The sequence below is a fragment of the Pituophis catenifer genome, unplaced genomic scaffold (assembly GCF_029215685.1).
Source record: "Pituophis catenifer annectens isolate HBS135680 unplaced genomic scaffold, rPitCat1.0.hap2 SCAF_17, whole genome shotgun sequence".
Taxonomy (NCBI): domain Eukaryota; kingdom Metazoa; phylum Chordata; class Lepidosauria; order Squamata; family Colubridae; genus Pituophis; species Pituophis catenifer.
Genome location: NW_027256897.1, coordinates 202,620 through 213,893, shown reverse-complemented (window position 1 = coordinate 213,893; position 11,274 = coordinate 202,620). Strand labels below are relative to the sequence as shown.

The 11,274-nt window shown below is 59.0% G+C and overlaps 2 protein-coding genes across 2 annotated transcripts; one reads left to right on the top strand and one right to left on the bottom strand.

The window, feature by feature from the left end:
- The first annotated feature begins 557 nt into the window (after nt 1-557).
- Nucleotides 558-1,619, top strand: LOC139325848 (ring finger protein-like). The gene has a single exon (XM_070955887.1). The coding sequence runs from the start codon at nt 558-560 to the stop codon at nt 1,617-1,619; it is 1,062 nt and encodes a 353-aa protein (XP_070811988.1).
- Nucleotides 1,620-3,969: 2,350 nt separating this feature from the next.
- Nucleotides 3,970-9,746, bottom strand: RNF208 (ring finger protein 208). The gene is made up of 2 exons (XM_070955719.1): nt 9,253-9,746; nt 3,970-7,266 (listed from the first exon to the last, which is right to left on the bottom strand). The coding sequence occupies exon 2, from the start codon at nt 6,655-6,657 to the stop codon at nt 5,857-5,859; it is 801 nt and encodes a 266-aa protein (XP_070811820.1). The 5' UTR covers nt 6,658-7,266; nt 9,253-9,746; the 3' UTR covers nt 3,970-5,856.
- Between the last annotated feature and the right edge of the window lie 1,528 nt (nt 9,747-11,274).

The following is an 11,274-nucleotide window of genomic DNA, read 5'->3' as shown; positions in this document are numbered from 1 at the left end:
CCCTCCCTTCAAACAGGCAGCGCTCAGCATGGCTGCTGCTGCTGCTGCTCAGAGCAGCACCCCACCTCCTCCTCCAGAAAAAGGTGGCCCAGCCCAAAGAAGGGGAGCAGCCCAGCTCCTCCAACAGAAAGGCAGCGGCCCTTATGCTGGGGCGTCATCTTGGCATGGAGGAGCAGAAGCCGCGCCTGCCAGCGTTGCTGCCCATGGAGCAACCTGGATGGTCCTACCTGCTCAGCCGGCCCGGCCCCACCCCCTGGCCTGCAGCCAACGGGAAGCTGCTCCACCCTCCATTCGGCGTCTCGGTTGTCACAAGTTGAGAGAGGATCCCAGCTGTTGCCAGCCTTCCTGTTGGCAACCATTTGGGTCAGGCCACTCAGCCGCAGAGCAGAGGGCCGTGGAGCACGCGAGGCAGCAGCCCTTCCCGGGCAGGAGTTTCACGCTAGGCGAGATGGAAGCCTGCCATGCCTCACGGGCAACTTTGGACCCAAGAAGCAGAAGGCAGCAGCTGCTGAGCCACTTCTGGACTGCCTTACCTTGAAGCTGGGAGCAAGACGGGGATGGGGACAATCCCCTCAGATTCGGCCCTTGTGGGGACAGAACCGGTCGTTCTGGTTCACCCCGAGAAGGAGGTCTCTGAGTTCAGGGCTGCACCCTCCTTGGGCAACTTTCGGCAAGGCCTGCTGCAAGAAGAGTTTATAGAGGATGGCAGTGAGGGCAAAGGGCCCAGGGCTGGGCCAGCAGCAGATGACCCCTCTGGATCCAGGGAGGAGGAGGAGGAAGAGGAGGAGGAGAAGCTAAGCATCGCCTCCCCCGTTTGGCATCCAAAAGGAGGTCTGTATGAGCTGGGAGTGGATGCTGGAGGGTCTCCTGTGACTGAAGAGGCCTATGGCCCAGCTGGGCTTGCAACACTTGGGCAGGAGGAGGAGAAGAGCCGCCTGTCAGGAAATGTGCCCCAGCTGCCTTTGGGGGAAGAGGAGGAGGAGGAAATGGAAGAGGTTTGCCTGCTGGGGAGCAAAGCGCTGGGCCCGGGCAGGGGTGCCCAGGGGGCCCTGGTGCAATCCTGCTGCATCGAAGCCGAGGGCCCTGTCGGGGGGGACGAGCAGGAGTGCCCCATCTGCACAGAGCTCTACGACCAAGACCAGCGCAAGCCAGCCTTGCTCAACTGCAGCCACGTGCTCTGCAGGCAGTGCCTGCAGGCCATCCTTCAGGCGGGCAGCGCGGCCGACATTGGCCGCGTGCGATGCCCCATCTGCCGCCAGAAGACGCCCATGATGGAGTGGGAGATCTGCAAGCTGCAAGAGGAGCTGCTCCTGCTGAGTGCTGCCCAGGGTCCGGCACCCCCCGCCTTCAGTCCCCTTCCACCCCGGCAGCCCGGGTTCTGGGGGGGCCTGGAGCACCACTTCCACGTCCGCTTCCACACCAGCCGCGTGATGGGCTTCTTCCCCTGCCTCCGCTATCCCGCCTGCCTGGTGGGCGGCCTGGCGGAGCTGGAGCGCCGATGCCCCTGGTGCTACCGGACGGCTCTCTTGGCTCTGGCTGTGGCGGAGATGCTGAGCCTCTTGCTGGTCTTCCTGCCCATCCTTCTGCTGCTGCTGCTCTTCCTCATCCTGGACAAGTAGGGCTCCCGGGGGCTGTGAGCGAGGGAGGGAGGGAGGGAGGGTGGGGTCCTCCAGCACAGCCTGCAAACAAGGAAGGGCCTGAACTCCGGGCAGCTCTCTGCATGGCCTCCCTGGGAACTGAGCTTGCCATGGCACGCTGCCCGCTCCTCCGACCAGACAAGAAACGAGCTCCTTTGGAAAGGAAGCTTTGGAAAGCAGAGGACGGTGGCATTTGCAGGGGGCAAAGCTGAATTGGAGATGGCACTGAGTGCCTGGGGAAATGGGCCTCCTTGTCTGTGCCTCATGCTGGGCAGGGGTTCTCACGGCTGTGGGGGTGCAGCAGAGGGAGGGGCTGTCCCTGGCGCCCAACCAGGTGAGCTCTTGGCAGCCTGGCGTCCTGTGCTTTCTAAGGAAACTGGCCTTGTTTGGCCCATGCCAGCCCTCTTGCCCAGGCGTTCCCCGCAAAGCCTCGGATCCTTGCTCCCTCCGGGGGCTTCTCTTTGTCCTCGGCCCAGCCAGCAAAGCCAGGAGGCTGGCCAGGAGCATCTGACCTGGGTGTGGCAGGGAACGGTTGTTGCTGCCGACAACATCATCGCCATTGTCCAGATGTAACAGGGCCGAGGGAAGAGAGGGAGCTGCCAGGCCATCTGGGCAAGCAAACGCACAGGGTTTCTGGCTTGGCATGACTCAGCAGGTGCCAAGTGCCCTCTGCTTGCTCGGTGGAGGAGGACAGAGGCGGGACCGGCTGGCACGGCCTGGCCCAAGCGGAGGGGGGAGAGCAGGTCAGCAGCTGCCCAGAAGCCCGTTGGCTGTTCTGTTCTGCTCTGCTCCAGCAGCCTCTGGATTGTGTCTTTGCAAGGAGGTTTTGCAGCAGCTGCTTCTCCAGTCTGCCCACCTGGAAGACCACCGTGCCCCTCCCTCCTGGCCCCCTGAGGGGCAAAATGCCAGCTCTCTGGGGCAGACCCACATAAAGGCTTTCTGAGAACGGCTGTCTCGCTTTCAATCCTTTTCTAGCAAGGTGTGTGACTTTCTTTCTGGTCAGGCGTCCTAAAACCGACTCTGCTTAGTGAGCAGATGTGGGTCCCTTCAGGGTGGCCACCTTGGGGGGCTCACAAGCGTCTTTCCCCCCTCCCCCAGGATGGCAGGGAGAGCTGGGCAGGAAAGGGGAGGGCCTGGCTGGGGGAGCTTGTTGCTCAGCCACACACCTGGACTTTGTGGCCTCTCAGGAAGGGTGGGTGGAAGGAGGAGGGGCGGAGGGGCAGGGGGGGGCAAGGTTAGGCCAGCTGGGGCTTTGACACTGACCCCAGAGCCTGCTCTCACCCAGAGTTGTGCAGCAGTGAACACTGATCTGTTGTGTGCGGAAGTATTATAGTGTGGTTTCTTACAACACAAATAGAGTGCACACCTGGTGACCCTGGGAGTTCTGTTTTGTATGCGTGTGTCTGTGAACCTGTTTCCAGTGGCTCTTTTGCCCTGCCCTGCCCTGCCCCCCAACTGCCACACCTCTTCTAGCCCGTCTCCCCTTTTCAAGCGTTTCTCACTTCATTGCAAAGCTTCAGCAAAAGAACCACTTCCTCTTTCCACCTTGTGGCAAGAACTACGTGGAGGAACAGATTAGAGAAACGGCGGGGGAGGCAAAGCAAACACTCCCCTCCCAGGTTTACTTGAAGCTGCAGGTTGAAGGTCAGGGTTTAGCAGGGTACCTGGAAGGAGGCAGGAAGCTGGTGCAGAAGAGGAAGAGCTGGCAATGCCCAAGCTTGCTCGGCCTCTTTGCCAGAAGTCAGGATAAGAGTAGGGGAGCTGCTTCCCCATGAAAGGGGGCCAGGGTGTCAGAAACCATATTGCTGCTCTCCTTCCAGCTGGTTGCATCTCTACAAACTGGTCCAGAGAAGCTGGTTTGCCCCCCGCCCCCACCTGCCTGGTCCTCCTTGCTCGGGGTCCCCGTGGCTCTTGAGTGACGGGTGACTGCCTCCCCAAGGAGAGGGCAGTTTGACCCCTTGGAGACCCACTAGAGGAGCTCAGGTTTCAGAGCTTTTCCTTCAGTTGGTTGTTCAAAACGGTTCCGGATGAGGGGATGAACTTGCCTTGCCTTTGGGTCCTCCTGTTTTGCTGGTTGATTAGGGCAAGGAAGGCGCTTGGCTGTCTGCTGGGCTCTCTGGCTGCAGGCAGAGCGAGGGGTCAGCTGAGGAAGGCCCCCCTCCTCTGCGGCCCAGAGCCCAGTTGTTCCAGCGCCCCAGTCCACTGCGAGGGCTCTCTGTGGGTTGACCTCTCTCCCCCACCTCCTCACACACACACACAGACAGTTGCCTCCTTTCCCCCTCTCTGCACACGCATGAATGGAAGGCACATATCTGTTTTGGTTCAGGAGCATCCTTTATTTAGATTTGGCTGAGGGTTAACGAGACCACCAGGTATAAAACAGGATCTTCTTCATCAGCCATCTTGTTTTCTGGATTGATGGTTGCAGCTCCCCCTTTCCCTCTCCTGTCCATCTGGGCTTTGGGCAAAGCTCGACAACCTACCTGAGGGACAAGCGGCTCTGGGCCTTCGGCCAAACCAATCCCAGACCTTTCCTGAGCCAAGGTGTCCCTGGGAGGTTGGACGGGAAATGCCCAGGCCGCCACCGAGGAACTTTGCCTTCCTCAACTCATCCCTCGAGATGGGCCCAGGGGTCTTGGCTCCCCGTCCTCTGCACCCTTCTGCAGAAGTGAAGCTGAGAAAAGCCTGGCTAAGGCAGCTCTGCCCTTTGGCCGATGTGGGCATCCCTGGCTGGCAAGAGTCAACGTCCCTCTTTGGAGGATTTGTTGGGCTCCCACCCGGCCTTGCTCCCAGCCCTCCTTGTGCTGCGGGTTCTCCAGATTTTGAACCCGGCTTGACCGAGGGATGCCCCTTTGTGACCTACTGCCAGTCATGGCCGGCCTTCCTGGTTTACTTCTAGAAAGACCCACAGGGCAGCTGAACGTGATTGTAAATCTCAGCTCTCCTGGACCCAGAGGCATGTGGGGCTGAACCTCAAGAGATGGGTCACCAAGAAATGCCCTTTTCTCTGAGCCTGGCCTCTGGTGCGGGTTGGACTCAGATCAAGGTATGGCTTTTTTTTTTTTTTTTTTTCTAGCTTGGCACAGAACGTTTTGCAAGACTGGCACTTCCTCCCAGACCAGCCTCTGTCATGGCATTCCAGGGATCAAACTGCATCGGCCGCCCTCTCTTTGCCCCTTCAGTCGGGAAGGTCTTTTTCATGGACTGAGGGGTCTTTAGACACAAAGGCTGTTAGCAGGGCCCGCCTACAGCTGGGGAGTGACCCACACCCTGTCCGCTTCTGAAATCGCCCTAGACGGAAAAGAGCACCTTCCTTTTCCTAGAGGAGGTTCAGTGTCACAGGTGGGAGGGCGCTGCTTCTTGCCAAGCCTCGAGCTTCCATTGCCAGGGGCACACCTTTCCCTTTGCCCCAGGAGACGCAACCCAAAGATCACTGCGTTCTCAGTCCGTTTTATTCAGCAGCAAGCCCCCAAATAAGATGCATTTCTGAAACAGTGCTGAGGAACGCATCCTCCAAAACGAGGATTAAAACTGTACATTTGTTTTCCACTTCCCTTAAGAATTTGCATCAGGAAAACGGGACGATTCTTTAGGAATTCCTGTTTGCAACTGGACTTCAATTGGCAGCACGGAGTGAATTTACAACGCTTGGCCGCAGAATCAGAAGCTTTGGCAAATAACTTAAAACTGGCGTCTGCCTTGTTTTCCAGCACAGGCCCCGCCTGGCATCGTTTCTGTATTGTTCCAGGGTCCTGCCTTGGCTTGTCTTCTCCCAACAACTGCCCTATTCTCCCCCGCCGGGACTAAGCCATGAGCTGAAAGGAAAGAGATCACATCCAACCCTTGAAGAGCCAAGCCGAGCCAAGCATGGCTTGGGGTCTCTCGGGATGCACAAAGGAAGGGGAGGCGAATGGAAGGGGACGGCAGTGGGCGGTCAGATGTCCACAACGTTTCCTGGTGGCTCTTCCAACATCCACACCCGGGAGCAGGCCCTCCCAACCAGGAGTGACCCCCAAGATTACTTCCTTTCCCTAAAGCAGCAGCCATCCCAACTCAAGGGGTGTCTGCAGCCAGGTGGTTTTTGATCCCAGAGGGCCAGTCTGGTCGTCCTGGGCATCTCCCAGGACCTGCGGAAGCCACCCTTTTCTCCCTCACGCAATCCCACTGCCGAGGCCGGTGAAAGACTATGGGCAGAACGGGGCAGGGATGGACACACAGCTTACATGATGGCGCACGAAGAGAGCGGGTTCCGGACGTGGCAGGTGCACGCCGCCCCACAGTACTGGCGGAAAGTCTGATAGCAGCTGCGGTCGGTCTCGCTGCTCCACTGCGCCTGGTTGGCCGAGAGCGCTTCGGCCGGCAGCCTGTTGAGGATGCTGGTGTTGACCGCCAGGGCAGCCAATCCGTAGTCGGTGAAGAGCACCGTCTCCCTCTTGCATGTGGGGCAGGAGATGAACTTGTACTTGGGGCAGGACTCGTAGAGGATCTGCAGGCATTCCTCGCACACCGAGTGCAGGCAGGAGAGGATGCGCGGACGCTTGTTGGTGAAGTTGTAGGTGTGGCCGCAGGTGGGGCACTCCAGGGGCTCGGACGGAGTGGAGGGGTGCAGCACGTACTGGTTGACGATCACCTCGTCGGAGGCCGGGGCTTGGCGGTGGTAGCAGATATCAGAGCTGCCCTTGCGCTGCCCTGGATATAGCCGCTCCCGCCGGGGCAGGGGCGGGGTCCGGGACAGCCCCAGAGACCCCGGGTTGTGGTCTAAGGCTGGGATGTCACCGCAAGCCTGGTTAACGATGATCTCGGATTCCGAGGGCCAGGCCCGCTTGGCGACCAGGGGAGGGTCCCGGCGGGGGGCCGGGACGTAGCGTGACTGGGAGCTCTGCAGCTCAGAGAACTTTTCAGGGTGGATGATCTTCATGGCCTCCATTTTGATGATGACCTGCTGCCCTTTCAGACATGACATGAGGAGGCTCTTCACCTTCCTGTCCGCGGCTCTGTGTCCTCCGAAGGCCTCCTGCATGAGGCTAGATGGGGCTTGGGGCAAGCCAGGCTTTAAACCGGGCACGGACCATGAAGGGGCAGCGCTGGAGGGGGACAGCAGGGCAGAGACGCATCCTGCAGCAGGGCTGCCAAAATGGCTGCGGCCTGGGCCTTCCACGCTTTCTGGGCAAGAGCAAGGCCAGGGGCGATATTCACACCCGTCTTTTTTAATGCCCACGGATCCAGTTCTTTTGGGCAGCAGGGCGTTGGGCCTAGTTCCCAGGGAGGGTGCTTGGCTGGCTGAACAGCAAGGGAAGGAGGCTGGGGAGAGAGTCGGCTGGTGTGGCTGAGCCCACTCGGGTGAAGAGGAGTGGATGGAATGCGGTTGGAGTGTCTGGGGGAGGCCTGAGCGCTCCTCCCCTTGCGCCTTGGTTCCTGTTTATATGTGGGGAGATCCTAACAACGCTCAAGAATGTGTTTTGCAAATTCCTGAGCTCTGACGTGCACCTTTCTCGACGCTCTTTCCTGAAGATCAGGTCCCAGGAAAAGGCCCCCAGGTGAGGCAGATCCTGCTCAGGTGCCAGGCAGAGGGTTTGCTCTGGGAGAGCTGCCCCTTCTTCACTTGGAACCGGCTTGGCCCTTCAGACCCCTGGAAAACAAAGCAGAGCAGTGCATGTCACCAGAGGGCAGCGTTTGTGGGTGCCTTTGCTCCCCCCCCCCCCAAGCAGCAGATTGGTGCAATAAAACCACTCGTCAGCTCTAAAAGGCATTCAGAAACTGGGTCTCCTTTTGAAATACCAGCAATCCCCCCCCCCCTCATCCGGTGCTCTGCTGCTCAACTCCCCACTGGCGATTGTCTTTTCTCTCTCTCTCTCTCTCTCTCTCTCTCTCTCTCTCTCTCTCTCTCTCTCTCTGTTTTCCCTGACTGATTCAGTGCCTCTTTCATTTTGTGTATTTACTCTCTGTGGGCTAGGAGCATTTTTATTCTCCTCTGCCTGCTGCTCTGAAGCAGCCATGCCAGGTGGGGCTGTGGGCCCTCTTCGCTCAGCACCGATTGTCCCTGCCCTTCCTACCCAGAGATAGCAGGGACCAAATTGGCACCTTCTCTGTGCCAAGCATCTTATCTGGGCTTCAGCTACCACCCGTCCCTGCAGAGAGGTCTAAGAGGCCTGGAGCTCTTGGCTAGATCTGGTGCTCTGCAAGACATTTTTGAAACTCAAGGGCGGGGGGCAATACACAGGGCCCTGGCATCTATGTGAAAAGATAACCCCGCAAAAAATCATCCAGGCCCCAACGCACTCCAGACATGGATGGGGTGCAAGACTGCCTTGGGGGCCACATGGAAATGTTTCAACATGAGCACTGGACTCTGAAGGCAGGTCTCCCTCATCTCTCTCTCACACACACACGGTTTAGACTGGGGAAAGGATGGGGCGAGGGCTGTGCCAGTCTCTGTCCACAGCTGCCAGGAACAATCTGCTCAAGCAGCACCAGCCAAGTTTCCCAACTGCCCTAAGAGTTGCTGGTCCTTCTGCATTTGAGAGGCTCGGCCCCTGTTCCACGTCACGGCTCCCTCGCTTTCAAGCCACAACTTGGCCACGGAAGCCGATTGCAACTGCAGCTGCTTCCTCTTCTGGGGGAATCTGGGAACTCCCAAGAGGCCAAAGTTAGCCTGAATATTGTCTTTCCCGGTGGGGGCCAGGAGCTGGGGGTTGTTGCTGAAGAAAGCAGCCAGCACTGAAAGGCTGGGATGTGGACTTCTGAATCCCTGTTCAAATCTCACATGACTTCATCCAAATACAAATCTAAGTGACACAGCTAGTTAAGGTTCACCCAGGGCAAGCCAGGAGGCATTGATGTGGACTAACATTTTAGGATGGAAGCTTGTGAGGCAGAATAACTTAAAAGTTGGAATACAATTGTGCCAATTTTGAAGTAATGGTCCTTTAAGAGCAAAGAGGAGGAGATGAAGGAGCCATGAGGTGCGAGCACCCACCCTGCGTTTGTTCCAAGCCTGGCCAGGAAGCCTGTTTTGCAAAGAAGGAGCGAAGGCTCACGGCCAGGAGTGACCCAGAGTTCTCTGCCCACCACTCAGTTGGCAGATGCCTTTGGGCTACAGATAAGCTGTGCTGGCAGAGCAGGAGGAGAAGAGGACCGATTGGCATCTCCGCTCTGCCACAAAGCTCACGTATCTGTTCAGCTGCTGCTGTTGCCTGAGCAGCTTCTGGGGGCTCACAAGGTCCTGCATCCCTCTGGAGCAGAAATCGAGGCCACCCTGGTTGATGGGAAGCCCAAAAGAGATGCTCCTGCTGGCCCATCCCTTCTGGGTTGAAGAGACCTCCTTGCTGAGAGTGATGGAGGAAGGACACTAATGGAGGAGGAGGAGGAGGAGTTGTGGTGGCGTCTTTTGAGGGAAAGTGCCTGGCGAATTCAGGCCAAGGTAGCTCTGTGCACCACCCTTGCAGAGGCCCAGAAGTCCACGAGCTGCTTCGTCTCAGGCAAGGCCATCTAGGCTGCTGGTGGGGCCTGGTTATTCCGGGGCCCATGTTGTTTGGCCCGAGGAAGATGCTCCACCCGTCGTTCGTGGCCATCCCTCCTTCCCACCCCCCACCCCATCGCGCTCCCAGATCCTCACCTCCGATGGTTTCCTCCCGGCTATCCGGGAGCCCCACTCATCCTCCGCGGCTGGCTCCCCAGCAAGCTGGCGCCGCTCCAGCGGTTCGGCCGAGGAGCAGGTGCGCGGGGAGCGGACGCCGCGTCCTCCGGCTTAGCCGATGCGTCCCGTAGCCGGGAAGGCACGGAGGGGGAGCGCCCGGCCGGTTTCCTAGCGGCCCCGAGGCGGAGCGGGATGCTAAGCTGCGCCCGGGCGCGACTGGTACCCAAGAGAGGCCGCGGCGGCGGCGGCGGCTTTGCCTCCTCTCCTGCGGCGGGCGGAAGGCCGGAGATGTGCGGGCTCACGGGGTTGCCTCGGCCCGAAAGCGGCGCGGCCGTTTGCTTCTGGTCGATCGGGAAGCCTGCCTGCCTGCCTGCCCTCCCGCTGCCGGGTACCCGCGGCCGCCGCCTCGCTCCGTCCCCCGCTCTTTCCGCAGTGAGAGCACTGCAGTGATGCAGGCAGCCCCGCTCGCTCGGCTCACGTTTCCCTCAATCAGCAGCCGCCGCCGCCGCCGGCCCGACCTCGCGGGCTGCGCTGCCTTAGCGCCCGCCCGCCCGCCCGCCCGCCCGCTCCTGCCAGCCGCGCTGCGGAGAAGCTTCTGTCTGCAGGTCGCGCAGGAAGAAGAGGCTCGCTGGCCCTGCTCCGCCTTCCTCGCCCAGCCGGCCGGCCGGCCGTTGCGAAGTTTCCCTTTGAGGCGGCGGCGGCAGTTGCAGCAGCTTCCTTCCGGCTGCCGGGGGGGCCACCCCTTGCAGCCTGGAACCAGAGCCCTGCGGGGTAGGTCGCTCTGGAGCCCAAAGGACAAAGCAGAGGCCAAGGGACCGCCAACCCGGGCAGAGATGCTGAGGAGCCCAAAGGAGAGGAAGGTGCCCTGCAGCAGCGGCAGCAGCAGCCTCCAGGCAGCCCTGGATGCTTCCATCTGCTGTTGCTCGGCTGGAGCAGAGGTCATCGCACTCCCCTTCTTCCCCAGCCAGCCATCCCTCCCAAACTTGCTGAGCCTGCTCTCCCAGCCCCCACCCAGTGGAAATAAAAAGAAACACCTGGCCCCCTCCCTGGTGGGGGGGGCAGCCTCCTTTCTAGCACCCCAGGCGCCCATCATGCTCTTTCCACTCCCCAATTTCAGGATCCACCTTGCAGAGTTTCCATCTTGACCTCGATAAGAAGAAGCTCACTGAATCCCTTTTAATCCCCACCTTTTTTCCAAGTTCGTAAACTGCTTGGAAAATAACATAAGCCGTAAGGCTACAATAAAAGTGGAAGGGGTTTTGGTCCAGGGTGCTCTCATGCCGCTGAGCAGATTCCTCCTCTGCAGCCATGCTGGGCCTTGCTAAAAGTTATTGAGGGCAGGGGGGGATCCTTTTGTTCCCTGTGGGTCTGTACCCCACATGGGTCAGGGGACACCCATAGAACAGGTAGGAAATCTGCCTTCACTGAGGACTGTCAGTAGAAATGATGGAGGTTATTTTTTTTCAAAAAAGTGGGAAAAATCACAATTGTGGGATAGGAAAAGCCACCAAGCCACACCCACAGAACCGGTAGTAACAAATTTTAGATTTCACCTCTGGTTTAAGCTCAGCCCTATCCTGACCAGGTCCCTTCCTGAGGTGATGCTCGTCCAATGTTCTGAACAGGGCATGAAAATTGCACCAAATGCTCTCTTGGAGGTTGCTTTTGTGGGTCCCTTTTGTTAAGCATTTGTGAATCCTGTTCTGAAATGAAAAGCCTGAGCTTAATGTAGCTTTCAACTGCTTTCTCAGACAACCTGAAAACAACCTGTGGAATCTCCTGTTTCTAAAGTTGGCCTGAGCTGGCTGGCAAAGTAGTGGGTGAAGGAGAAAGAGGAGGACAATTGGTGCTTGAAATCTCCCCGGCTTCAGTTCCCGAGTCAGCAGACGGTGAGTACCCCTGTCTTGGGAACCGTGCTGTCTCTCGGTCCCACCTGGAGAGTCCTTGGCCCCAGCCGAGGACGATACAGGGAATTCGGCTTGCTCCCTATGGAAGGCTGCC